At 37.6% G+C, this 27636-nt stretch overlaps 1 protein-coding gene across 1 annotated transcript; it reads left to right on the plus strand.

The window, feature by feature from the left end:
* The first annotated feature begins 395 nt into the window (after positions 1 to 395).
* On the plus strand, positions 396 to 26435 carry abcg4a (ATP-binding cassette, sub-family G (WHITE), member 4a). The gene is made up of 16 exons (XM_058383547.1): positions 396 to 1284; positions 1388 to 1581; positions 6264 to 6504; positions 15885 to 16002; positions 16486 to 16618; positions 16724 to 16774; positions 16882 to 17027; positions 17432 to 17555; positions 17864 to 17978; positions 19142 to 19287; positions 19375 to 19473; positions 19562 to 19730; positions 19993 to 20093; positions 21569 to 21727; positions 21828 to 21946; positions 23219 to 26435. Exons 3-16 carry the CDS (start codon positions 6273 to 6275, stop codon positions 23442 to 23444), a joined length of 1938 nt encoding a protein of 645 aa, XP_058239530.1. The 5' UTR covers positions 396 to 1284; positions 1388 to 1581; positions 6264 to 6272; the 3' UTR covers positions 23445 to 26435.
* Positions 26436 to 27636: the final 1201 nt, after the last annotated feature.

Genomic DNA, 27636 nt, shown 5'->3' on the forward strand with positions numbered 1-27636 from the left:
GTCTACATAATTACTCAAACCCTTTACTCTTATCAATTAAATGTAAGCCTGGGGAAAGATGAGACTTTTTCAGTGCCACCAGTGTGCACCTTAAGCTACAATACAGATTAACTCTCTTAACGTGATTTCAGGACAGTGAGTCATTTTCTGACTTTATTTTCTGATTTTGCAGATCTGGAGAGGAAAAGAAAGCACTGCTCCGTTCTGGTGTATTTCGGTTTCTGTGCACGGGTGATGTAGGGCGTCGTTTGAACGCGAGTAACCTCGGTCGTTTCACCGAAAATAACCCGAGCACTGCAGCATCAGCACCAGCGCATGCGCAGATGCGCTCTTTAAAGACACAGCGCCTGTTTGTTTACGTCAACGAGTGTAAGAGCATCAACTTTATATCAAGATACATTTCCTTTGCAAAAGCTGTATCATGCTATAGACTCCAAGCCGCCTAATTTTTTCTTATTGTTAAATAAATAAAATTAGACATATTTTGACCAGTTTTGTTACGACTGTAGAGAAATTAGACTATGTGGGCAATAATTTATATTCTATATATGTGCAACAACTTTGTCTTGTATTTATTTGGGTTCTGCCACTCAGATGCTCTTCCTAACTTATGTCTGAAATCGTGGATCTGTCGCATTTCGCCATTATAGATACAATTCTACAAAACACTCATGTCAGCCTGTATCTGTGCGCTGGAACAGATATTTATCACTGATCACATGTCAAGGACATATGGTGTCATTTGCAAGATCCAGTTACCTGCCTAAATACCCAAATGGACCGTAATGGCATGTCAGCGTAGAGCACATGATGGACCATCCTGGACAGCCGTGGGGAAACTCGAGATCCCCACCTGTCCCGTGACCGCATATGGCACATCGCCAACCCGCCCTCTGAGCTTTCTGCAGAGATGACTACTCCTCCAAACCCCCACCCCACCCACACGCGTGCTTCATCCCCTTCTACATCACCTCGCCGACAGGCCTGAGCAGAAACTGTTTTCAACCGGCCCTGCACATCTGGATTTTGTTTTTCGACATCTGCACGCATTCAGCACAGGGATCTTTCGCATCACACGACCGATTTGGATCTGTAAAGTGTCAGGATTGAGGCTAGAGGAGCCTGACCGGCCACTGAATTCCCGCCCTGTTGGACTGCTGCGGTACCGATCCGGTGTGGATGCTGATGCGGGAAACGGAAGTGAACGCGCCTGTCCTCCGGCAGACTTATTTACAGAAGTAAAGACTGAAATGACGGATTGCCTCTCCGTCAGCTGACCGGAATGTAACTTCAGCTCTGATGATTGACTCTTATGTCGATGCATCCTTTTCATTCTTCATGACTGTCATTCATGTTTTGGTTTTTTGGCGTTTTGTCGTCTTCCTAGGATTTTTCCGGAATGGATGCCAGATGTAGCTGATTCCTACAGGAGGAACTGTGTTCCGGACGTGTTGCGGAGTCTTTGTGCGGAATCCGGTGTGATCCATTCGGGCATGTCAGGATTACACGGATGTTTATGTAGGTAAATAAGAGCATCAGCCAGCTGGAGACGTGTTCATCACAATTTGACTAAAAAAAAGAGTAAGTTTATCCATCAGCACCACGCTGTACCAGCGCTGGCGTCCGTCCTTGTGCATGTTTCTGTATTTCTGTTTGCAGGTGCTGCGTATTCATGTGTCACATCATCGAAAATCACAGCTGAAGCATTGATAACTCTACATAGTGATGTACTCAGGTTACCGTCACCGACTTGAGTGTCTGTTTCTAATTTCTAAGAGGTCTAGGAGACATTAAACCTTTCCAACGCACATGTTTGAAAGATGTCAGCTCACACACTGCATAACCCCGGTGTATTTCCATTGTAATGATTTGATGAAATCTCTTTATCCTGGTGTCTGAGTGTTTGAAGATAAGCCGTGTTGGTGGTCTGTGATCACAGCTCGTCTGCTCCTCCCTATCTACCTGCAGTGAGCGAAACCAAGGCAGGGTGGTAATAGAAGGCCAGTGATGGCAAGTCAATCAATAAAGACCTCTGCTCAGACACCCCACCCTGACCCCTCACCTCCTCGCCAGAGAATATGTGATTTTCAGAAACGCACACCTTACCATGAATCCTCAAGTGGAATAATGCATAATTGCAGCACTTTCTGTCTGTGGATTCAGTCTGGGTGGGTTTACTGTTTGTGCATCATGCCTAGATTTTCCTGGACGATTGGTAGCCTGTCACTGGCCTATTTTGGCTAGACTCTGTCTCACACTCCACAGCTACAGGTTTTGTTTTTCTCTGCTACAGCTTGCTTGAAGTGCCACTTAACCTGTAAGGTATGTGAAAAAATCTGTTCCAGCCAACCCACTGATCTATTATTAACATTGATGTCAGAGCTTTTTTTTTTCTTAGCAAGGCTGGTATGAGGAATCTAATGAGAAGAAAGGATTTAAATGCTACTGAAGAGTCTATCTGAAGTTGATTGTTGATGTAGATCATATACATTAAGCTTACATTTTTATTCTATGGAAAAAGCTATGATCTCATGATGAAGCGAACACGGTAGACTGGATAATCGCTGCTTTATTGGGATGATGTGCTAGCTGGCAATATCTTGCAGAAACACTAATGAGAGAGAGAGAGAGAGAGAGAAAGGGAGAGAGAGAGATATCAGGTGCTCTTTAGGGAAGCATCAGGATCTAGTAGCCAAGCTTAAGTGCATTGCTATTGATGCGTAACACTATAACACATTTGATGCCATGCCCTCTTTGGGGCGGTCAATAGTGTTTTCCCTTCTGCTGCCTATTGCTCTTCTTTTCCTTTTACCATGAGATGGAATGTGTGGTCAGACTGTATAAGCTGGCATCATCATTATTATTATTAGTCTGGACAATAGGATAAAAGGAAGTTTTTCCGATTTTTTTAATTTTTCAGTCTTTTGCATTGAGTTTTGTTTTCACATCATGCTTATGCTTTGTACTCTCTGCACCTGTAGCACACTGGTGCGTGTTCAGTGTTTTGGGTATGTGTTCAGTGTTACTCATAAGGTTCTTATGAATCACCATGATGTTGTTGGAGTGTAATCGGAGCCGTACTTTCGTGAAACACTTCCGGAGTTTTGACCACTGCATTCCCACATATGAGCATGGGCGTGCTTATCTCTCCACAACAAAGAGTTTTCACTTGTCCTATGAAACTGAAACAAATGATCATTTTATTATTATCACAGTGATAGAAAGAGTAACAGAAAAGTTGGGCTAAAAATTAATTAACTGAATTAACTGAATTAATTAATTAATTAAGGTACTGTATATATGTGGCAAAAAGCTATTCGAGTAACGGCTTGACATATCTAATCTCAAAATGTTATTATCTGAGGACGCATTTATTATGTTATATATCTGAGGATGCATTTTGGATTGTTTGTTAGCTTGTTGTCGCAATTAGCAATTACTTTCAGTACTTATGGCATTATTTTGCCATATTTTTACTATTCTTTATAGTATTTGTAGTTGAACCCTTTACTCTGTAAAAAAAAATTATGTTTTGACCTACAAAACATTCAATTTGACCTACAAAACATTCAATTCACTGGCAACAGCTCTGGTGGACATTCCTGCAGTCATCATGCCAGTTGCACGCTCCCTCAAAACTTGCGACATCTGTGGCATTGTGCTGTGTGATAAAACTGCACATTTTAGAGTGGCCTTTTATTGTGACCAGCCTAAGGTACACCTGTGCGATAACCATGCTGTCTAATCAGCATCTTGATATGCCACTCCTCTGAGGTGGACGAAATAATCTCGGCAAAGGAGAAGTGCTCACTAACACAGATTTAGACAGATTTGTGAACAAAATTTGAGGCCTTTTGTGTACATAGAAAAAGTCTAAGATCTTTGAGTTCAGCTCATGAAAAATGGGGGCAAAAACAAAAGTGTTGCATTTATAATTTTGTTCAGTGTATGTATATATATATATATATATATATATATATATATATATATATATATACACACACATATAATGCATTTATATTATATGAATATAGTTTATAATGGCAAGTTAAAATTGTTTAGTTTGATTATTTTTAGAGAATTTAGCAGATGTGATTATCTAAAGCAGCTTATAGAAATGCTTTTTAGTCTCTATCAAAAACATCCTCATAGTCGTTTACTAGTTCAGGGACTAAGAATGCCATTGAGTTTTGTGTTGTTTTGTTGAAAAACGTTTGCTACTGCCATTAATTAAAGAATATGAAAAATAAAGGAAGCGAGCCAACACAAACCCATAAATTAAGTCTATCCTTATGAAAAAAGAAATGTTGCTGTATATGTGGAAAAAGGGCCTTGAACATTTATTTGGTTTTGTGGGTGTCAGAAAATACAAATGAGCTGTGTCGAGGAAAATATGAGTTCAATTTGGCCCAGGCAAACATTTATACTTTACTGTAAACTTTATAAATGAGAAAAATTTGTTGTATTTTTACCGTACATAGATTATACTTAAGTATAATAATTTGGTGTCATGTTGTCGTGGTTTTGATGAATTGGTCCTTGATTATAATTCCCATTAGCCCCAGGACATGTATACAATCCCCCTCACCCTGATGAACATCCCTCATAAATATATATATATATATATATATATATATATATATATATATATATATATATATATATATGTACACATATACATATATGACCTATTACTACCACACTTATATTAGTTCTTGTGTTTCAGTGTCTTATTGTCAAGCTTTTGTTGATGTCTAGTTTGTTTGTAGCCCTGTTTGCCATAGTTTTATTCATAGCCTGTATGTTTTCTCTGTTTTGTTTTTTACTCACAGTTTCAGTTGTCTATTTTTTGCACTGTTCACAATATAAATTTGCACTCGTACCCATCTTCGCATCCCGTCATGACACATGTACTTCACGCTCATATTAGACCGTGTTTATTGGATTCCTACTAACAAACTGTGTCTACTTTGAATATTAATCAAGACTGAAATCATACCAAAGCTAGACTACATAAACACCAAAAGTAAAGGAACAACAGAATGAGAAAAGAGATAGCAGCACGCATTGTGATCTTGTAAGCTTGTTCAATTAAGAGTAAGGCTCAGGCAGCTCTATGTCTCTTGTACTATCCTCTATGATCAGATTACTTGCACCTCACCGCACGCTGGTTTTTGTCCCAGACCTCACCAATCTGAATGCCAACAGCCATTTTTTTTTGCAAGTTGGGTTTATTGAACCACTTAAATTCCAAGACAAATAATGATAGACTTAGTTCAGAAGAATTGCGCTGGTAATTGAATTGTGTTCAGGTGTTCCATTCGCACACATCAGAATCGTGGTTCATCACAGATAATGAACAAATCCAGCTCTCATTAGACTCTGTTTTTATCCTTTTTTTCCCCTTTGATTCTTCATTCCTTCACAGCTGTGGAACTGTAAGTGCAGAAGAACTCATTAAGCATCAAAGCACCTCGCTTTATCTTTTCGTTTCTACTTCTGTGAGATATATTCACTGTTACAGAGTTATCTTGTTCAGATTTAATCCTTTGTACAGTCTATAATCTCTTTATATAATCCAAGAAATTTGACCCAGAGGGGGTTGGGTGTTATCATATGATCTCTGTTCCATAAATCATAATAACCTGGAACTAGATAAGCAAAGTGATGGGAACTAGAAAACAATGAACTTGGAAAAAGGGAACTATGAATATATAATAGGGGAATCTGGGACCACAGGTCACCTTAATTAATTGCTGATTATAATATGAGAAACTTACAAAACACAAAAAGACACATTTTTGAAAGTGACTTGCATAAATATCCACTCCTCTTATTTGTAACGTGCTTCTAAATAATAATAAAAAAGGTAGGTTTTTGTAAGTATTTGACCCTTGAAAACCCAGCTAAATTAGTTCTGGTACAACAAATGGTAATTGGAAATCACCTAATTAGCTTCTCTCATTTTGCTAACTATACTGATCTCCCTTTTTTTCAGTATTATGGGCTATTTTGTGTCAATCAGTGACATTTAATCACAGTTGAAATCAGTTTAAGTTCATGTAAGTCGTAACACTACCAAATATGTAAAAGGTCAAAGGGGTGAATACTTATGAAAACTACCGCATATACATGGGCACTAATGAGACCAGACTAAAACAAACCAAAACATTTCAGGAAAAAAAAACAGGAAGTTAGAAGCTGTATAAATCCAGGAGTCGCATGTGACAATGTGATCTTTTCAACACGTTCTGATTTTTCAGATTGCTGGAATGGCTGAAAAACCCGTAGAGCCAGGGTCGGTCTCCATCCCCATGGACCAAATGACCAAGCGGACAGGAGGAGCCCCTCCGGATGCACCTATTTTGACTCACCTGAAGAAAGTGGAGAACCATATCACAGATGCACAGAGGTTCTCACACCTGCCCCGGCGTTCGGCTGTAAACCTGGAGTTTACAGAGCTTTCCTACACTATTCATGAGGGCCCCTGCTGGAGGAGGAGAGGTTTGAGCTTATTACAGTTCATAACATAGTTAGGATTTTTTAAAGTTAGCAGTTAAGTTGTTTATTAATTACTAAGTGATGATACACATTGTCGTGTTATATTTTCATTGATTGGATACATTTTTTGGATTCAGTTCAATTCTATGAAACACTTAAGATCCAGTGAAAGTGTGTGAGGGATTTTTTTTTTTTTTTTTGCGTACAGCATTTCTTTAATTAATGTATTGATTAGAAATGTGGGTCATAATGGTGAGGTGATGAGGAAGAATATTGTATTGTACATGCTAGGATAAAAAAAACAAAACAAAACATCATACTGGTTAGAAATCTAAAATCTGTCTATCTAAAAACAGGATTTTATTATTTTGGTAAAATACTTGAAATAATTCCTTTTTGTAAAATCCATGCCATTCATTCTCCACTGTTAAACAGATAATATCCAGGGGTTCAACTGTAAAAAAAAATCATAAGGGAAATGGATTCAAACGATAGTTAGCTAGCTTCCTGAAGTAATATACTATGTAGTATAAATTCAATAATTTAAATAATAAATTAAAATAAATTAAATAATAATCTTGCAGTCCGCAGGTGATTTTGTTAAACCCTTCACACCCCTGTTAAATTTATAATATTTTTGTATAATATTCCCTCTTTGCTTAGCAGTTTAGGGCTCTTCAGGCTTTATTTCTCCCGATTACTCAGTGTTACATGCAACCAAATAATCCATTAGAAATCGGATCGATAGCTCAATCAAATTGAAAAGCCTCCATCAAAAACACCTTAATCGATCCGACTGAGCTCAATCCGAATGGAATTTCCTTGAAAGGTGTGATGTAAATCTGAAACAATGTAAGAAATAGGAAAAAATGACCTTTTTACATTTTTCTCAGTCGAAAAAATGCCTTGAGTACATGTGCAGCGCAGTGGAGCGAACGTGACCAGCAGATGCTTTTCACTTTCAAATGTTTTGTTTGAAAAATATAATGAAATGGATAAAAATATTAACAGTACATTAAACACTACTGTCTGAATCTGCAATCAGATTGAAATCATTTAGACTGATGTAAATGGGTGCATGTAAACATATTTTATAACTTACCAGTGCACAGCAGGGTTTTTTTTTGTCTTTTTCTTTTTTTTTTAATAAAAATAAAAAATAAAATAATGCTATACCTCTGATTCAACTGCCAATAAGTGACTTGTAAGCTTCTGCTGCCAAGCTTACATGGATTGTGGGCTTCTGTGCCAGAAAAGAAGTAGGCTGCTAAACTGTATTTCCTCAAAGTGACACATAGCAGAGGCAATGTTTTCATTTTCTCCCTTACTATAGGGATCGATGCTGATGATTTATCGTGCATCTCCCTGCGCATTATTCTTCCACTTCCACATTTTCTTTTTTAGACTATAACTCTTAACTCATACAATATAAAGGACTGCATTCAAACACTTACACCCACACAACAGCATTTTATGTTTTCACACACTCTCCACCCTCTGCTCTCGCCACCTCAGGGTTTGTGTAGTGCTTTACTCAGCAAAGTTGAGACAATAATTCACTTCTGTACACCAACACACTGCTGAGCTATCCGCTGTGCTTAACTAACCTTCTGGATTAAAACTGGTCCATTAGCCATTTACTTGTTTACACACATACAATGTGTTATAACATTAAAGTGCTGTGTGCTTCAGCAGTGACATGTACGCTCTCTCACTCATGACCTTGTAATTGCTCTATAATTAAATTCTATAATACAGGAAAGAGAGAAACTTACACCAGTAACACACCCATGTAGCGTGCTTGTCTTTGGCATGTCAGCAGAGGCTGGCGACACAAATAATGCTGACACAGTCTTCAGCCCCCTGGGGGCGGTGGGGGGGGGCGGTGTGAGGATGGTGAAATCATATCGATGTATCTATACACTTACACACACAGCACGGGACAGAACAGTATGAATAACAATGTGATACACACTCCTAGTAGGGCTGAGGATCTTTAGAGACCATTTAATCCGATCTGATTTTTATTCACGGTGGAACAATATGAATTTAAATCAGTTTCCTTATGCGTCATGATGCATCTCAATTTGTAAACTTTGATTATACATTACCTTTTTTTAAGGCTTTAATGAATTTTCTAATTAACTAATTTCACTGTTTACATCATCACAATTATGAACTCAAAAAATATTAATATTCATGAGTTCATATTAATGTTCTGCTCTTGGCAATGAAAAGCCAAGTGTTGAATAAATACGTTGTTCTTGGCATACTTTGCCATCCATCGTCTACCTCTTATCCTACACTGGGTATCTGGAGCTTATCCCAATAGACTTGGGGCACAAGGTGAGGGACAATGTGGACAGGGTGCCAACACATCACGCCTGTTCAAACACTATGGACAATTTAGAGATGCCAGTTGGCCTATAGTGCATGTCTTTGTATTGGAGACGAAACTGAAGAACCCGGAGTTAACCCCTTAGAGCACAGGGAGAACATGCACACACAGGACAAATGCAGGAACCACAAAACCCAAATTTACTGTAACGTTAAGTTATAACACGTCAGTAGAACAATTTTCAGCAACCATTATACTCAAATCATATGAAATCATATGCAGTGACCATGTCCAGGTAATAGAAATCAGTTTATTTCTGCACAAAATTGAGTTGAAAATATATATTTTTTTTTACCTATTTAGCAGGCACCCTTATAGTTTTATCTCATTTTATATAGGGGTTTAAGGGCCTTGATCAGGGGCCCAGAAGTGGTGGGTTTCAAACTCACAACCTTCCAATCAGTAGTCCAACACCTTAACCACTAGGCTAAATCAAGCTAAATGACTGAAGTAAAAGACAAGAAAACATTAATGTGGGTAAATAAATAAAAAAAGAATCTGAAACATTAACATTAATATGACTTCTGCATGATTTCTTACTTCGGTTGTTTAATTCAAATGCATAGTGGAGCACTACTAGTGATTTTTACCATTAATGAAGCATTAATAATCAATACCACAATTAAATCTGAATTTTCAATCACAGTAGCTCAGATAATAGCCTCAGCTGTATTTCAGATCACAGGTTTATATTCAGGTATTGCTCATTTTAATATGTTATTATTATGTATTTAAAAAAGCGCATACTGCTGGCTGATGCTCCACTAAGATCAATAATAGATGAATTTAAATGTGTTGTTGGTTGTAATAGAAAAATATATACATACAGTAGATGCGTGTGGTGACGTTTATGAAAGTGTCAATGCTTTGTAAAAGCAAAACATTTAGGACCGAGGATTTTTTGCTGTCTATTTTTTGCTGGGAATGAAAACGAAAAAAATGTAACTATTGTTATTATTTTTCTTTGTAAATGTTATAATGCAACAGGAACTAAAATGTTTCACAGGTATTTACATATTAATGCAACTATGAGCGGATGAAAACTGCCGCTGTGAGAAATGCGTATCATCTTTGCATCCTGCGGATCATCTAAAAGGAAATAATTTTCCCGTCTATGTTATTTACATATAAAATAGCAAATCGTGAATATGGGTACCTGCCAACTACCGTTTTACAGCAACAGTTCTGCTTTTGAAAATCACATAATATTTTGTTCCTTTTATTTTATTAGGTATTTGTTTATTTGTTCTGTATTCCTGTTTATGAACAGCTTCAGGTGGCTCTGCTGTCATGGAGTCATGGAGGCTTTGATACAAATTGCTGATAAAAGACGTGGCTTTGATTTATTGTGATATTAGACACCTGTTAGACAGCATCCTCGCTCTGGTATGTTTTTCTGTCAGGCAACATATTTCCACTTCAGATAAAACCTTAGGACACACACACACACACACACACCTCTCTCATTTCTGACAGAATGACACATTTCTTTTTCTTGACCCATCTTCCAAAAGCAGTTCAAGGGCCGCTTTCCCAAATCATCTTGTGTATTACTCTTACTCTTACTCATACTCTTTATGTTACACTTATAGATGATTTCATTTTGAAGGGCTTGTATTTGGCCTGTTTTCCCGAGCTACTTTGTAAGCGTAGTATCATAAAAGAAAACAATGAAATCTACAGTATATGAGACAAAATGTGTTGACACATGTAGCTCTTGTTCCTTCCTTTAACATCCCAGTGTAAATGTCACGCTGTGTCACTATCTTTGTTGTTGTTGTTTTTTTAACCTTCTGATTGATTGATCTCCCCCTTCCCCGAGTGCCATGTGATTTATTTGCTTTCTGCGTCTTCCAGTTTCTGCATTTGACGATTGACGTTGCCTCTCGTTCTCTTTCTTGCTAGATTCTACCACATGCTACATACATTTTCTCATTATTGATATATTTCTCGAATTTTTTCATTTTAACAATCATAATTATTCTGGCAGTTTAGAAGGAAAGACATCCATTATAATTTTTTTTTATTTTGCATAAAGAACCAAAAAAACACACACACAAACATAAAATGCGCTTGCATATCACCCTGTACATCATGAACAATTATAATAATATAACCATCAGTATGCACCTGAAAAGATAAAGCATATAAATATTTTGATTTACTGCACTAGAATGACTCAACTGTTATCACAGACAGTTTAGGAAATTAGTTTGTTGATACTAAAAATCATGACCATGGTGAAATTATGATTAATAGTGCAACCCCAAATTGTAATGACATATTGCTGAATCATGATCATTAAAATTTCATACTGAATCTCTCTCTCTCTCTCTCTCTCTCTCACATACATACACACACAGAGCTGTCGCTGATGTGTAACACATACACACATGCAATCATGGAAGCGTCGAATTATTCAGCAGCTGCTTGCACTCAACTCAATTCAACTCAACTCAATGACATCCGTTCCCCCATTTAAAACTTAATTCAGATTCTTACACATAATAGCTGTATCTAATTAGTGACTTATTAAATGATCACATATTCAATGAGAAAATGATCCTAATATCATAAGATTAAAATCTCTGCTGAAGAACGAGACGTCTTTTCTTTTATCATGTGTTTTCTTCTTTGGCTTTTTGCAGCTGGTTTTTAATCAAAGCTTGATTCATATGATCAGGTTAATGAACTCATGGTTGAAGGGTGAGACAGTGAGTTTCTGCAATTAGGATGTAGTTTGATCAGATTCAAGTCTTGCATCAGGATTTTAGACGTGGACTTTTTTTTTTTTTATAATCATAAAGGTGAATTTCCTTGATTTCCAACAGGGATTTGCCTGATCCTAGATGAGTAATACAAAGCCTGAAAGCATGTCATTGTGATATGAGCTATTGTTCTAGACTAGGGCGTCTGTTTTCCAGATGGCAGACTTGACTCGCCGTTCCCTCTGGTTGTAGCAGAACTGAAAGTTCCTGCCTGGCTTATTTAGATTGTCTAATGAAACATAAAGAGGAAAACATTGGGGGGAAAATAAAACATTACATTGCATTTGAGAATGAAAAAGAGAAGGAAAGAGATAGAGACACATCCAGGAAAACATCAGAGAGGTGGCTTTTATCAATGATGTCAGCAGGATGACAGACCGATGGTGCACAGTGACATCAACGTGAGTCTAAATTAGTCCGTAATTCACATTTATCAGCTGCACCACAAAACAGGGCACTGAATTCATTTGTTTGGTGATCAGTATGCGACACACATCATGTGGCTGATTCATTGGCATGCCACACACAGCACTGATAGTTTTAAGACGATGCGACGGATATGTACCTGCGTTCCATTCATTCACTCTCTGTCCCTGTCTGGCTCTTTCAGATTGTATTACAACATGGAGACAGAGTGATTTTAGAGCTAAGAGAAGAATACACACGTGAATAGTCTGATTAAGGGAGATGGTGCTTCTGGCAGTGTGATCTCTTTCGTATGGACTGTCATTCACGTTTAAACTTCCTCTTTGAGTCAAATCCAAAATTATTGGCACCCTTTAGAAGAGTGGACAAAAGAAACTTCTAAACTTCTACTAGACAAGCACTTCACTTGTACTTTTGGACAACCATTTTTCCTCTAAAATAAATCGCTTATGTTTTTAATAATAGCACTTTTTGTTAACAAGATACTTACTGTAGACTTTAATAGGAACACCTGGACCCCTTCTCAATCATGCAATTATCCATTCAGCCAATTATGTGGCAGCAGAGCAATGCATTTAATCACGTAGATACAGGTCAAGAGCTTCAGTTAACTTTCACTACAAATATCAGTATGTCACATGCATAACCATAGCATGACTTTTGCTGCCTAATAGACCAGTTTGAGTATTTCAGGATTTCTGAAATCCTGGGATTTTTACACACAACGCTTTATAACAGGGGTGTCCAGTATTATTTGTAAAAGGCTGGTGTCTGGGTGCAGGTCTTTATTCCAATTATGCAGGAGCCATGTCTGATTCTGTTTAATCAGTTAATCTTGGATGGAATGAAACAGGCACCTACACCAGCCCATTCCAGATATGACTGGACACCCCTTGTTTATAGAGTTTAAATAGTTTACACAGAATTGTGTGAAAAAGAAAAAAGTCTGTGATCAATGTAGCCTCAGATTCTTATGGGAATGGGACCAAATGTGGTCTTCTCAAGATTTGACATGTGTGATTTGACAAGGTGCTTTTTTGTTGACCATGGGCTTCTCGTTACCTGGAATGTCTGGTCATTCACCTCTGAGCAATGTGGGTTGTAGATACCAACCAGTATGCAATGGTCAAAGACACTGAGAACAAGGGTACAAATGTTCCTATTAAAGTGAAGTGTATGTAGAAAGATTAAAGAAATTGGGGGATGGTAGAAACATTATTGAATCAAAATGAGCTATTAGAAACTGCTTCCACAACCCCAAGCCATTTTGCTTGGACATGCTGGCATGAACGATGAGACCAACCACTACAATATCAATAAAATAAAATAAAATAAAATAAAATAAAATAAAATAAAATAAATAAATAAATAAATAAATAAATAAATAAATAAATAAATAAATAAATAAATAAATAAATAAATAAATAATTAAAAGAAACCTGGGAATTTTATAGAAGAAAAGCTTCCACAATGACTGGAAAAAATGGTGGTGGATCACTGATGCTCTGTGGATGTTTGCCAGCTCTTTGCCAGAGGGCCTAATATTGTCGGCATCAGGAATTCTTCTAAGCACTGGGATATTTTAAACCCAAAGCTAAGTTGTTTCTGTCAGGATGAATCTTTCCTCAAGATACTGAGCCCAAACAAGCATTCATATCAACCCAGACACATGAAATCAATTGAAGTGACATCCACATGTGTAATATTGCGATTAGGAAGTAGCTTAAAATGTTCTGCATGAAGATCTTTCTAGATTCTTTTTGTATGTTGCAAAAAGAAACCTTGTTGGCATTTTCTTCACAAAAGGCTTGTCTAAATGCTTTGGGAATGCCAGCAATTTTGAAACCAGTGTTTTGCAGAAAATAATGTTGGGAAATATTGTATATTGAGAAAATATGTCAGAATAAAAATGTCACTTCTGCTAATTTATCATTTGTGCTCATTTTGTGGGGTGCCAATAATTTTGGAAATGCTTTCCAAAGAAGTTTCTTTTAGAGAGTTCATTTCCAGAAGCAATATGTGTAGTCGTAGTTGTAGTCTGGATGTGTAGATGCTGTGCTCTTTTCCAGAATGAGCAGTGTGTCGCTGTCACACATCATCAGCTCATGTACATGATAAAAACCTTTCTCAAATAAAACAACTTGAATCTTACCGTACATTCAATTTAATTCTGGTTGGATATGGTTCGGATATGATTTATACTGTACTCACGGTGGAAAAGGGAGGGTTTCTGGGAAGATATCTTTGTTCCACTAATTAGAGTGTTTTACTCCATCATGCTGTGCTGCACACTATGCATTAGTATGAACACCTACATGTCTGCAGGTCAGAGCTCGTAGTTCCTTGTGTGCGACAGGGTATTAAAAAGACTGACACACAATCAGTGTGCTGAGATGATTAAAGAAACGCCGAATGACTAATGAAGGAGGCATACAGCATAAGCAGAAATGAATTATAGAGAAGAAAATGAAGTTCAGTGGAAAAAGAAAGGAAAATCACTCAGTGCATGAAATTACATTCTGACTGACCGTTATATTATTATATTACATTTCATAAAGTAACACCCATATGTTGGCAGTCATGAGGATGAGGTGTTGCCTGTGTAAAAGTCTTTAAAGCAGATAACAAAGTTGTAAAACTACCCATCTTCTTTTCTTATTCCTTAAGAATCCATGTTGTTGGTTCATATCACCAGTTGTTTTTAATATTTAATTTAATTTATGGTTGAGCTTTACACATTAGGTTGGCTTGAATATCTTGACTATATCTGACTGATATCCCAATGTCCGCCTGCTCTAATTCTTAAATAGAAGGAAAGAAAACAGTTATGTGTGGAAACATTCTTCATGTTGAACATTTTACTCTATTCAGAAGTAAAAAGCATGTGGTGAATATTTTTGAGAGGATGATGGACAATAACAAACACCCCCTCTATAGTATACTGTCCAAACAGCAGAACTGCTTCTCCAGGAGACAGATAAAGGTACAAGAAATCATTTATGCCCACTGTTGTCCAATTCTACAATGAGTCAACAACGAGGTGGACGCTGGAGACGATGGACAAGTCTTCTGATATATACACACACTACTATGCTGCATATTGTACAATTACTCCAGAGATAAGGCCATTTATACCACACTTTTCTTGAACTCTCACATCTGAGTGGTCAGAAGGTGGACAGAAGGTCGTTCCAGCAATAAGAGAAATCATAGGTTTATATTGGTTAATTGTAATTTCTGTACAGAAAAATGCTTTTACTGAGAATTTTATGGCTGGCACATAAACACAGCAAAAAAGAAGTGTGTAATTGTTGAGGTTTTCTTTAAGACGTTTTATTAAACATTTTTATGGAGGGTTTTCGGGGTCAGCACTTTTATCCTTTAAGATTTGAGATCTCAGAGAGTATAGAGAACTTTATGGTTTCTTAGTAACACAGCATTTTTATGCCTTATTAACTTCAAGACAGATGGGTGGAGAGAGAGAGCGAGAGAGAGAGAGAGAGAGGCAGGCAAGGGATTGTGTAGATGCTATAATGTAAGCGATAATACGAATAAACTTGGTTCAAAGATATTCCATAAAGATGTCGAAAAGCTCGCTAGCCGAGTGTGATTTACTTACACAGTGAGTGCGAAGGGGTTTCACAGACCACACATTTGCAGTCAGAATTTTATAAAAGAATAGGCATATTATTTATTCATGTCTAATAGCATTTTTCATTCTTGCAGAATATTAGAAATGTTTTGCTGGACGAGCACAATGAGCTAAACTGATATGTATCTGATATGTGCAGGTTGTAAGGCACTCCTGAAGTGTTTGTCTGGGAAGTTTTGCAGCCGAGAGCTCACTGGGATTATGGGGCCTTCTGGGGCTGGCAAGTCCACCCTCATGAATATTCTTGCTGGGTACAGGTGAGTCCGAGCGAGAGATAGAGAATATTCATGAAGATTCATTCTTCTCCTAGAACCAATTTTCTGTCTTTTCATTTGCTTTAATACTACACCATCCATTTAAATTCAAAAATGTAAAACATTTTTATAATGTATTTATTCAGTGCTATATTTCCCAGTGGCCCTTGCACCTGTACACATTATTCCAGTTGCCCTCATAGCTGCTTAATAATCATTATCAGTCTAACAGAGCTGCTCTTCAATATGTCATGTACCTGTTTACCTTTTCCGTTTGTTTCTTTTTTTCCTCTTTGTATGTCTTTTACCCTTTCTTCTCCTTCTTTCTTGAGATACGTTTCATACACAATAAAATACAAGTCCACTTAGGTATATGTTTTTGGAAATTGTAGGTTGTATTGGCTTTATTCTTTATTTTTTGTTTTCTTTTTTTATCTTACCACATTTATTATTCTCTCTCTCTCTCTCTCTCTGTCTCTCTCTCAGAGAGACTGGTATGGAGGGTCAGATCATGGTAAATGGGAGACCACGTGACCTCCGCACCTTCAGGAAGATGTCCTGTTACATTATGCAGGATGACATGCTGCTGCCACACCTCACCACACGTGAGGCCATGATGGTAAGACTTTCTGTGTTGAAAAAATATTTACTTATCATACGCTTCTGCACACCATGCTGTTCCAATACTCAAATCCCTTTCAGTGATGTAAACATTCTCTTGTAGGTTTCAGCTAACCTTAAGCTTAATGAGAACATGGAAGTAAAGAAAGAACTGGTGAGTATTTGTACAATGACAAACTTATATAAACAAATAAGTTGTAAAATGTTCTTATTAATACGTTTCATGTACGAAAACATTGACCATGCGTACATTTGCGGCAGGTGAATGAGATCCTCACTGCTCTAGGCCTTCAGGAGAGTGCACAAACTCGTACACACGCTCTCTCCGGAGGTCAACGTAAACGATTGGCTATTGCACTGGAGCTCGTCAACAACCCCCCGGTCATGTTCTTTGATGAGCCAACCAGGTATGTAACCACTTAAAGGTGTACTCACTGACTACTTTCTTAGGAACACCTGTACTGCTGCCTATTTTTCTCAATCTGCCTATTCAGCCAATCTGTTATTGATTCAGCCTGTCAAGTGGCAGTTATATAATGAGTGTATGTTCACATTAAACACAGTCATGTGGCAGTTTTATCATGAGAATATGTCCACATTAAACACAGACATTCACATTAAACATCAGATTGGGAAAAATGTCATCTCATTGACTTTGTCTATGCCATGGCTATTTGACTATGATATGGTATGGTTGTTGTGGATTACATAAATGAGCAGATGTTCCTAATAAAATAGCCAGCATGTGTAGATAAGCAGTAGCTCATATTTAGAATACTGTACCTGCAACTGTTTTGTGTGTGTGTGCCAGTGGTCTAGACAGTGCATCCTGTTACCAGGTGGTTTCTCTAATGAGGTCTCTTGCTCTGGGTGGAAGAACTATCATCTGCACCATCCACCAGCCAAGTGCTAAACTCTTTGAGATGTTTGACAAGGTACCAGACAGTATCTGACATTTAAAACAAAACAAATAGATAAACCTAATCATTTTCATGACTTAATCAGCAGGTATACATGAGATAAATAACTAGCGAGATAAATCTAGTTCGTTTTAGCTAGCACACACCAGTTCGCACTTCAGCTGTGGTATTTTTTCTCACAGTGATTGGCTTGTAGTGCTTACTCGCTAAAATGATTACATTAACTGCTAATAAAAATTCCACAGAATACTATCAAATTTACAAATAAGCTATTACGCCAATATTATGTAATTTTTATCTACTCTCTGTGCTCTGTATTACAGCTGTATATTTTGAGTCAAGGGCAGTGCATATATAAAGGCACAGTTCCATACCTCATCCCCTATCTGAAGAACCTCGGACTCCACTGCCCTACTTACCACAATCCTGCAGACTTCAGTATGTACACTGTGTGTATTAGTTAAAATTAGTTAAATGTGTGAAAGGTTTTATTGGGTCAGACTCATTATTGATGCATTATTTCTTGCTAGCAAAATAACACCTTTTGTGTATTTTGAACACTTTGGAGTGCTGTGAAATATGGTAGCAATAGTCCCTGTTATAGAAAGAGTAGCAACTTTTAATTCTTTGATGTACATTTCATTGATTGATCTCACCTCTTTGGAATTCATGAAGAGGTTGGACTGGACCCTAACATTCTCACCAACATCCCTGGAAGCTCCCACTATACCATAGAGATCATCCTTACTGGTTGCATCTTTCTATGGTACAGCTGTTGCTCTGTCACCATCTGTAAGTCTTTCCAGAGAGTGGTTAGAATAGCAGAATCACATCAGAGACAAGCCATACAGGATATATACTAGACACAGTGCCTGAGGAATGTTCACAATCATATCAGACATTAGTCCTCCAGATCACAAATTGCTATCCGGATCTGGCACAATTAATCATGGAGGATTCAGTCACAGATAGGCAGGCTAAATGACAATGACAAACATTTAGCCAAAGGTCTGTGGGCACCTGACTATCACACCCATATTTGGGCCTAACTGTTTAATCAAACTTGGAAGCTCACAATCTTTGTATTCTGTAGCATTACAATTTTCCTTCACTGGTATTAAGAGCCCTAGACAGCCTCTAACCTGACAGCACCCCTATGCATAAAGTGAAGGTGGTTTGGCAAAGTTGTGGAAGAACTTGACTGGCCTTGACAGAGCCCTGACCTCAACCTCACTGAACACCTTTGGGATGAATTGAAAAGCTGACTGCCTCCCCGACTTTTTCGCCCAACATCACTATGGGCAAATCCTCACAGCCACGTTACAAAATCTAGTGTATAGCATTCCCAAAAGAGTGCATGTTATTATAACAGCAAAGAACAAATTCTACTTGGAATGGGATGTTTAAATGGCATATGGATGTGATGGTGAGGTGTCCACAAACTTTTAGCCATGTAGATTATCTGTGCAGTAATATCATCAATCATTCTAATGTTCTGTTTTTTTTCTACCGTCTAAATTGTTTTTAGACACAGTAGTGATCTGCCAAATCTCTAAATCTTCTCCGTAATCTCTGTGTGCTTTCTATCTGTTTTTCTACAGTAATCGAGGTGGCATCAGGAGAGTATGGTGATTTGAATCCTGTGCTTTTCGAGGCAGTGCAGGGTGGCATGTGTTCAGAAGGTGGCAAGAAGAACTCTAGTGACAAGAATGATCCTACATCGTCCTGCCCAACTCAGTGTAACAGCGTGAGTGGCACGTACACACTCTGGTGAACAAATAATGTTAACTATTGCACTGATCTGCTTCACACCTGTTCGCTTCTGTTTGCACAGGATTCAGGACACATTGAAAAGCATACTTTTGCCACCAGCACGCTCACACAGTTCTGCATTCTTTTCAAAAGAACCTTTGTCACTATTTGCAGAGACATGGTAAGATTTCTTAAAATTGTGTCAACTTTACTGCAAGTTATATTTCAAAATTCCATACATATTTGACGATTTGTAATTGTGTATCCAGGTGTTGACCCATCTGAGGGTGATGTCACACTTGTCTATTGGAGTACTAATCGGCCTGCTGTACCTGAACATTGGCAATGATGCCAGCAAAGTGTTCAACAACACTGGATTTCTCTTCTTCTCCATGCTCTTTCTCATGTTTGCTGCATTAATGCCCACTGTCCTCACATGTAAGGATTTTTGTTGTGCTTCCGTTTTACGTTGTCCATGCAATTAGTGAAAAGAATTAGGGTTGATGGGTAGTGTAGTTTTCACCCACTTGGCACTACAAGACAGCATATATGCATGTGTTTATCTTTACCAGTGATGTATAGTAGTAAACTAAAAACTGCGATTAAGATTACAGATTTTTTTTTTTGGATATTCAGAAAGATAATGTTGTTTGTAGTGTAAAATTCTCATCAAATGAGTAATTCTGTGCTATTTTCCCAGTTCCTCTGGAGATGTCAGTGTTTATAAGGGAGCATCTGAACTACTGGTACAGTTTAAAAGCCTACTACCTAGCCAAGACCATGGCTGACATCCCATTTCAGGTATGGCTTTAATATTATTTATTCTATAAATGCTATATACTGTATCATCAGTCTGCCAACCATACCAAGATTGCCTGGCTGGAGGTGTCACACCTCCCCATTTAATGGTGACGATGAGTCCAGCTGAGGAGGATTAGCCAGGGCATCCAAACTACTAGTAAGAGCACCATTGTGACCTAGGATCTTGCTGGCTCTTTGAGGGATCTTGAGTAGAGGTTTATTTGCTGTAGCAGTGGAGGATGTGAGACTGTATACAGTAGGTTATGAGGTCAGTTGTGGGCTACTGCTTCTTGTCCTAAACAAGGCTGTTCAGTTTCACTAGGAAAAACCACATCCAAAAGTAAACTCACTTGATAGATTGCACTTTTCAGGGTGCAAGTGTCATTCTCCTTGATATATGTGTTCCTTGACAACTGACGGTGAGCCCAGTTTCGTAGGTTCTGTGTAAAACAAAGAGTGTTCTTTAAACCCTTCACCACTCTGGTGATTGATGAACCTGACTGTCATTATATTGATGGATTGGATCAATACAAGTAGGCAGAATTTGAGGGCCAGCTAGGTCACCTTCAGTTCTAACTGGTTGATGCACTCTTCATTTATTTTCTTTGGGGGAAAAAATCTTGTGTCTCAAGAGAGTTGGAGCTGCCCCTTTCTCTGTGACTAATACTGGTTCTTGGGATCTTTCTCAGTTTATTGTGTGGCTGTCTTATTGTGCTCAAGGAGGGTGGATGTGTCCCAGCTGGCCTGCTTCCTAGTGGATAGCCTGCTGGAACTGAACATCCAAATATAGCCATAGCTGTATGCCTCTATCCATAAGTAGTTAACCACATGTGTTTGGCTGACTCTGCTAACCATGCCTGACACTACAGGGCTGCACCCAAAAGTTTGATATGGTGCATTATAGACAGTTTAAAAACCTTCTTTATTTTGCTCCATATAGTCCTTGCATTGAAATTCCTTTGCCCGCATAGTCGCTGCTATGAGCTGTTTTTTAGCCTTCAGTCCAATCTGGGCCAGTGCCCAGGGCTGAGATAAAATTTTGATTCACATTATGTCCAGGCTGTACATCTGGGTAGTTTTTTTATTGGTGTTTTCTTTATACATTTTCTAGGCTACAGATTAGAATGTAGGCAGATCAGCTCTGCCTACAGATGGAATAAAAAATTTAATGTCTAATGTGCTTACTCTTTTTACGTTAACTAAAAGGCATTTCACAAGATATTTGTAGTAGTTTTTAACCATGGGTATTGTGTTGCTGTGCCCCAGTAAACTGTTCCTGATAAATCATTGTCTGATGAGATAGATTACAGTAGATTCATCTGACAATAGGCTTTCTTATTCATTGAATATTATCATTGACATATGGATTATTTAAAACATGAAGCCTTTGGATGCTGTTTTATGGAAAAAAAACTCAGACATTTTCTCTCTCTCCCTCCTCCCCAACAACCCCCCACCCACACCCATACACACAGGTTCTATGTCCCATAATGTACTGTAGTATAGTGTACTGGATGACCGAACAGCCTCCAGAAGTGGGCCGATACGTGCTTTTCATGGCTCTATCCACCTCCACTGCCCTGGTGGCTCAGTCGCTGGGCCTCCTCATTGGAGCTGCTTCCACTTCCCTGCAGGTGCATAAATACATCAAAAATACATATAAAATACGTATACACATCCAGTTTGATTCTTCGTCAACAAATAGTATTTTTGAGCTCACTATTTTTCTTGTAGGTGGCTACATTCGTAGGGCCAGTGACAGCCATTCCAGTCTTGCTTTTCTCTGGCTTCTTCGTCAACTTTGACACCATCCCAAAATACCTACAGTGGAGCTCCTATGTTTCCTATGTCAGGTCAGTGGCAGCCTTTATAATTATAAATGCAATATCTCATGCTGTAGCAGAACTAATCCACAAAGCTCCATTTAGGATTTCTAGAGCTGGTGGCCTGCTGACTTACACTAAATCTATATTCCTGGATTCAATACAAAAAAAAATTAATTATTTAAAGTATAGGATAAGTTAACAGCCCTGCAATTGCAGTCAGAGATCTCCTTTAATAATTAACTTTCTTTTATTAACTAATGGAAAAATGTCCCATTTGCGGCTGCAGGGTGCCAGATGTATAAAGTTTAAATCTCTTTCCTTTCTGAAATGTTTTGAACTTTTGAGGCCATACTGATACATTTAGATAGCAACTGCTGTCAAATAAAAAGTTTTAGTGTTAATATTACATGTAAATATAAATAGATATAAAGATTAAGTAAATAAATAAATGTAAACATAAAAAAAATGGTAAGGTTGCCAGGTTTACGTCATGTTGTGCTAGTTTTGGAACCAATCTGAAAATGTGATCAAACGCTGGCGTTCTTGGCCTGATTTATTAAAAACAGTCTGCGGCTGCCAAGATCTTGTTTTAAAACAAATAATCAGCATGAAATCAAACCAGTTTCCCGTTTTGGAAAAGTGAACATTTAAATGCAGACTGTGTAGACTTATCTACGGTATAATGTATGAACTATTTTTGCTTGTAGTAGAAGTAAAAAAAATCCATTGATATTTGTTCTTGTGATTTCAAGATAAAAAAATGTTTATTATTTTTCTCATGCTGCTGCAAGGCACGAGTAGGCATATATGCAGTTCAACATGGATGAGATGGTCCATTTTTACGTTAATCAGCCATTGATCTATTCCTGAATCAGCAAGGTGGTTTATTCTTCTTATGCCACAGGCACTTGCTAACACTAACCTGTATGTTTTAAATGTATGTATTAAAGAATGACATATATTCTATTATATCTATTCTATCTATATTATATCTATTATATCTATAATAACATTATACATTATAACATTATAACAACTCTATATATTATAACAACTAAATCATTCCACCACCAGCCTCTATTTCTCCTCTTTTGAATTTAATAAGACAAAAATACAGCAGGTCGGAAAGCATAAAGGAACAGTCTTACAAAGTGCTGACTTTGGGGACTCCTAACAAGATTGATAAATAAACATCTCCTTACAGAGTTTATAGAAAATTTATGCAAACCTTCTGACCAGTCAGAATAGAGAATTCCAAGAGATCTATGTTATAATGCAGTTTAACTCATGCTTCCACAGGTATGGCTTTGAGGGTGTGATCCTATCCATTTATGGTATGAACCGAACAGATTTGGAGTGCCCAGGCCTTGTCTGTAAGTTCCAGAAGCCTGAGGAGGTGTTGCAGCTACTGGACGTAGAAGACGCAAAACTCTACGTGGACTTCATAGTGTTAGGGATTTTCTTCCTCATTCTACGGTTGGCCACTTATCTAGTGCTGCGATACAAAGTCAAGTCCGAACGTTAAGGCTTGACATCAGTTACTACACTTCTTTTAGTTTATACTTGATATTATGATTTGGATCACAATTATGTTGTGGAGGCAAACCTGTGCAATGTCTTCATTAACTAAACTGAATTGAATATTTTTTTTGCACATTGACATTCCTTTTATGATTTTATTTTTACTGCTTCAGTTTCTTTCAATTAGATAATCAGGTGTGACAGCAGAGGGTCAGTAGTGCCAATAGAGAACGTGGTGTTTTTTGGGTTTTTTTGCCATGCTTATTTAAGTTAATGATTTTTCCAGTTCAACTTTTTCAGAGTTCTTGTATTAGATCCAGTATAAAATGATGACCAAACTCATTATTAATAAAAAAGCATGAAGGCTGGTGGAGCTACAGAACAGCGTCTCTACCAACTGACAATCTCTCACTTGCCCTGTATATTGTGAACTCTCTTAATGTGAACAGGCTAAAATATGTACAAGACAGTATATGAGCAAGTGCCTGTCACACAGCCAAAAAAAAAAAGCCCCATCAACCACTATTCTACTCAATATTCTTCTGTTGGCTCTGTTTATAGATTGTACTTTTGGGGTAACTGAGAACTTGCTGGAACTGATTTCTTATTACAAACACAGAGTTGTCCTGTGCTATGACTGAATTGCCCTTGGTCTGGAAAGTCTTATCAGCATACTGATGATCTTTGTCATTTCATCTATGTTCTTCCTTGGACACATGAAGCAGATATAATCTCACCTTGATCTACTGAAGTACATCGAATAAAACAAGGGATTCTACAATGGATCTACATTGGGTAGATCTGTCATCCATAGATCTGAGGCTCTAAGTCTGATTGAGCTACCTTAGAATTGAAAAGATTTGTTTATCATGTGAACCTGTCACATTTTTCGACTTCTGATCTTTTAATTCATGAAGGACTTATAGGGTGATCTTATGGGTTTTCTCTTTTCCCTTTAAGTTCATCTGGATGGATTACTGGACACTGTGTATGATACTGTTATAGTATGAAAAATCCTACTCTCTGCCTATGCTGAACATGATGCTAAAGAAACGATTGTGAATGGGAAATTTGGAATACAGAGTAAAGAACTTTTCATTAATTTAGGAAAAAGGAAACAGGAATTCCAGCTGAATCATTTTGACCTCTTAGGAGTGTCTAATGTTAGCCTTCTTCTCTGTGGATAGAAGAAATGGAGGCAGTGCATTCCTAACCTATCCTTTAGTGTAAATGTGTGTCCTGCTGGAGTTGGGACTCCTGAATCATCTCCTGGAGGTCAGATAAACTTCTGAGTATCATTTCTGCCATCAGCTCTACTGTCAGCTGACCAGACTATGTGTGTGATCAAAATGCTGGATGGACAGTCTGTGCTGCCTTATGGCTTATTGTATACTGCTTGATGGACTTTAATGCCTATTTATGAGCACCTCCCTGTACACTTAAGTGTAACTGCTTACTTTATTCAGTCTCTTCAATACTGCAATGCAATGCAAACGTCTTACTTGACGATGGACACGATGTGGCTCTGATTTATGCTATGTGTTATGTCTGCTAATATACGGAATTATAATAACCTGAGTATATATACACGACAAATGTAGATGTGCAATGCTGATCTTTTTATTTCAGATTAATTTGTATTTAGTTTTATTTTTATATGACTATGATGTGCAGTGCTAGAGACCGGATGTGAAAATGTAACGCGCATGGTGACTTCGGAATCAAATACATATAGGAATTCGTGTTCCTCATGAATTATTTCCACACTTTATGCTTACTTTATACTTTTTTTCTACTAACTAGACTGTTCTGTTTTTTTTTCCTGTTGTTTGTATATTTGTTTTAGCCATATTCTAATCAGAGTATCCTGTCATTTCCATAAGTAAATTGGATATCAAAAGGAGACAAACAGTAATGAGACAGCATCACCATTACTGCACTGAGTTCTACTGAACTAACATATATTACTTACTGTAAAGTGGTGATTGATCTTGTCCTGGTACAATCTCTACAATGCTGCTGCCTCAAACACAGCTTTAAGGATAGAGGGCCATTGTGCAATAAAAGTGTGAGGGGGAAACTGGATTCAAGGTCCTAGTGCAAATGCATAATTAGGTTTGCCTTTCTTTCATCATATAGTGTTGACCGAGTATGGGCAGGTCTGAATGAAAATGATGCATTCGGAATGGGATCGCTCCCTAAACAGAGATGATAGCAACCTGGTATCTGTAAAATCAGTACTTACTATTGTACAGGGGCCAGTTGACTAACAGCTTACTCTATTCCCGATTCTGTAGTGTTAATGTGCAGGGCTGAACAGCCAGAAGTGGCCCCCTCATTGGGAACGTAGTAAGAGAATAAAGAATACGGTGTTTAATGTCTCTGTAGAATAGAGAGTTGGGTAAAACCTGATTCTAATAGCAATAGTATTGTTCTGTGCCTAGTGCGTGTTATATCTTCTATTCCAATATATCATGGTATTTCCGGGTGATTGTCTGCCATCTCTATATGATAAACATTGTATTTCAAGTTCTTTCACACACACACATGTCTAAAAACAGGTTCATAACAAGAGATGCCTTCATGGCAAATCATTTTTCATGTATCACATGTCTGGACAGATACATTGTTAATAACGCATTTATTCCTGTTCTTCACTACAGCACCATCACATCAGAGTCACCTTTTGTTTTGCAGACGCAGTGTGCATGCCATGAAAACAGTATAAAGTGTCTTTAAAAAAAAGCTCTTCAGTCAGAAAAAGATATGCTGCTGACCACTGCAATATTGGGAAAAAAAAAAAGAATTGTATTTTGATTTTGTAGGCAAGAGCCATACTGGTTTGGGTTGGCTTGCACAGCTGATTGTGAAAACAGCATGCACAGAAAAGATGATTTCTCACATTTGTTTCCCAGTCTTCTATCTTTGTTTTTTTTCTGTTATGTTTGTCTCATCAGAAATGCAAGTTATATATACTGGACTCTGTTCAAATTATTATAATAAATGCATTTATATATTATCTATACCTGTTTGCTGTGGATCATTGTACGGTCACATTTCCAAACATGAGCCACTGAGTGAAAAATAATCTGATTTCTAATAAACCTTATCTCTAGCTTTCCATCAACTCTGTCAAGGTCAAAGGTGTTAAGAAAGGAAGTGAGCTCATGTGAGGTTGCTTGGTATTTGTTGCTTTCCCAGCTTAACTTGTGGTCATTTTTAAAATTCGAAATGGATTTATATATATATATATATATATAAATAATAAAGGACAGTTTGAAAGATTTGTTTGGCCTAGGAGCAAATCTAAAATATCTCCTAAATAAGCATCACAACATTAAGTATCACTTACAGTATAAGGAAATGTTGCAAGCTAGAGGGTTCATTTAGACCACATTTTCTGTTCATTCTGAATAATGTATTCCTATTTGGTTGCATCCTTAATATGGATTTAAAGGATATGCTGGTATTGCTAAAAAAAAAAAAAAAGTATTATTTGACAACATAGCCTATCAAGAAACGTTAGACAAAAACAGATTTTATTCTACAACAGGACAAAACCCTTAATACCCTCCATAAACCTCTTCAAGAAATGCAAGCTGAATTGTTTTGAATTGCTCTCACAGCCTTGCTGTGGTTTAATATTAAACATTATGTGCATACAGGACGGTTTAGAACTATAGAAACATTCTGCAAAGAACAGTGGTTGAAATTCCTAAAAGTCTAGGACAAGGCAAGATAACCTAGCTGGCAACAAAGGCATTTACATTACATTTATGGCATTTGGCAGCCACCCTTATCCAGAGCGACTTACATTTTATCTCTCTCTTCTTTTTTTATACAACTGAGCAATTGAAGGTTAAGGGCCTTGCTCAGAGGCCCAGCAGTGGCAGCTTGATGGACCTGGATTCAAACTCACAACCTTCTGTCCAAGTCCAACACCTGGGGTTTTGTGATTCACTGACGGTTGAGAGAACACAATATGAGAATGCTGAACATCTTGTTCATTTTCTTTCCTAACCTAATAGTTACAATAGCTAATGGCCTAACCTAACCTAATAGCTATCATGATGTCTATGGTATGCTAAAATATTACTAGAGAAATTTGAGTGATGTGTACTCAACATTTGGGATGGTTGCCTCTTCTGATTGATAATTAATCTCAGTCTTTTAAACATGATGGATTGGATTCAGGT

This window comes from Hemibagrus wyckioides, linkage group LG28 (genome assembly GCF_019097595.1).
Source record: "Hemibagrus wyckioides isolate EC202008001 linkage group LG28, SWU_Hwy_1.0, whole genome shotgun sequence".
NCBI classification, from domain to species: domain Eukaryota; kingdom Metazoa; phylum Chordata; class Actinopteri; order Siluriformes; family Bagridae; genus Hemibagrus; species Hemibagrus wyckioides.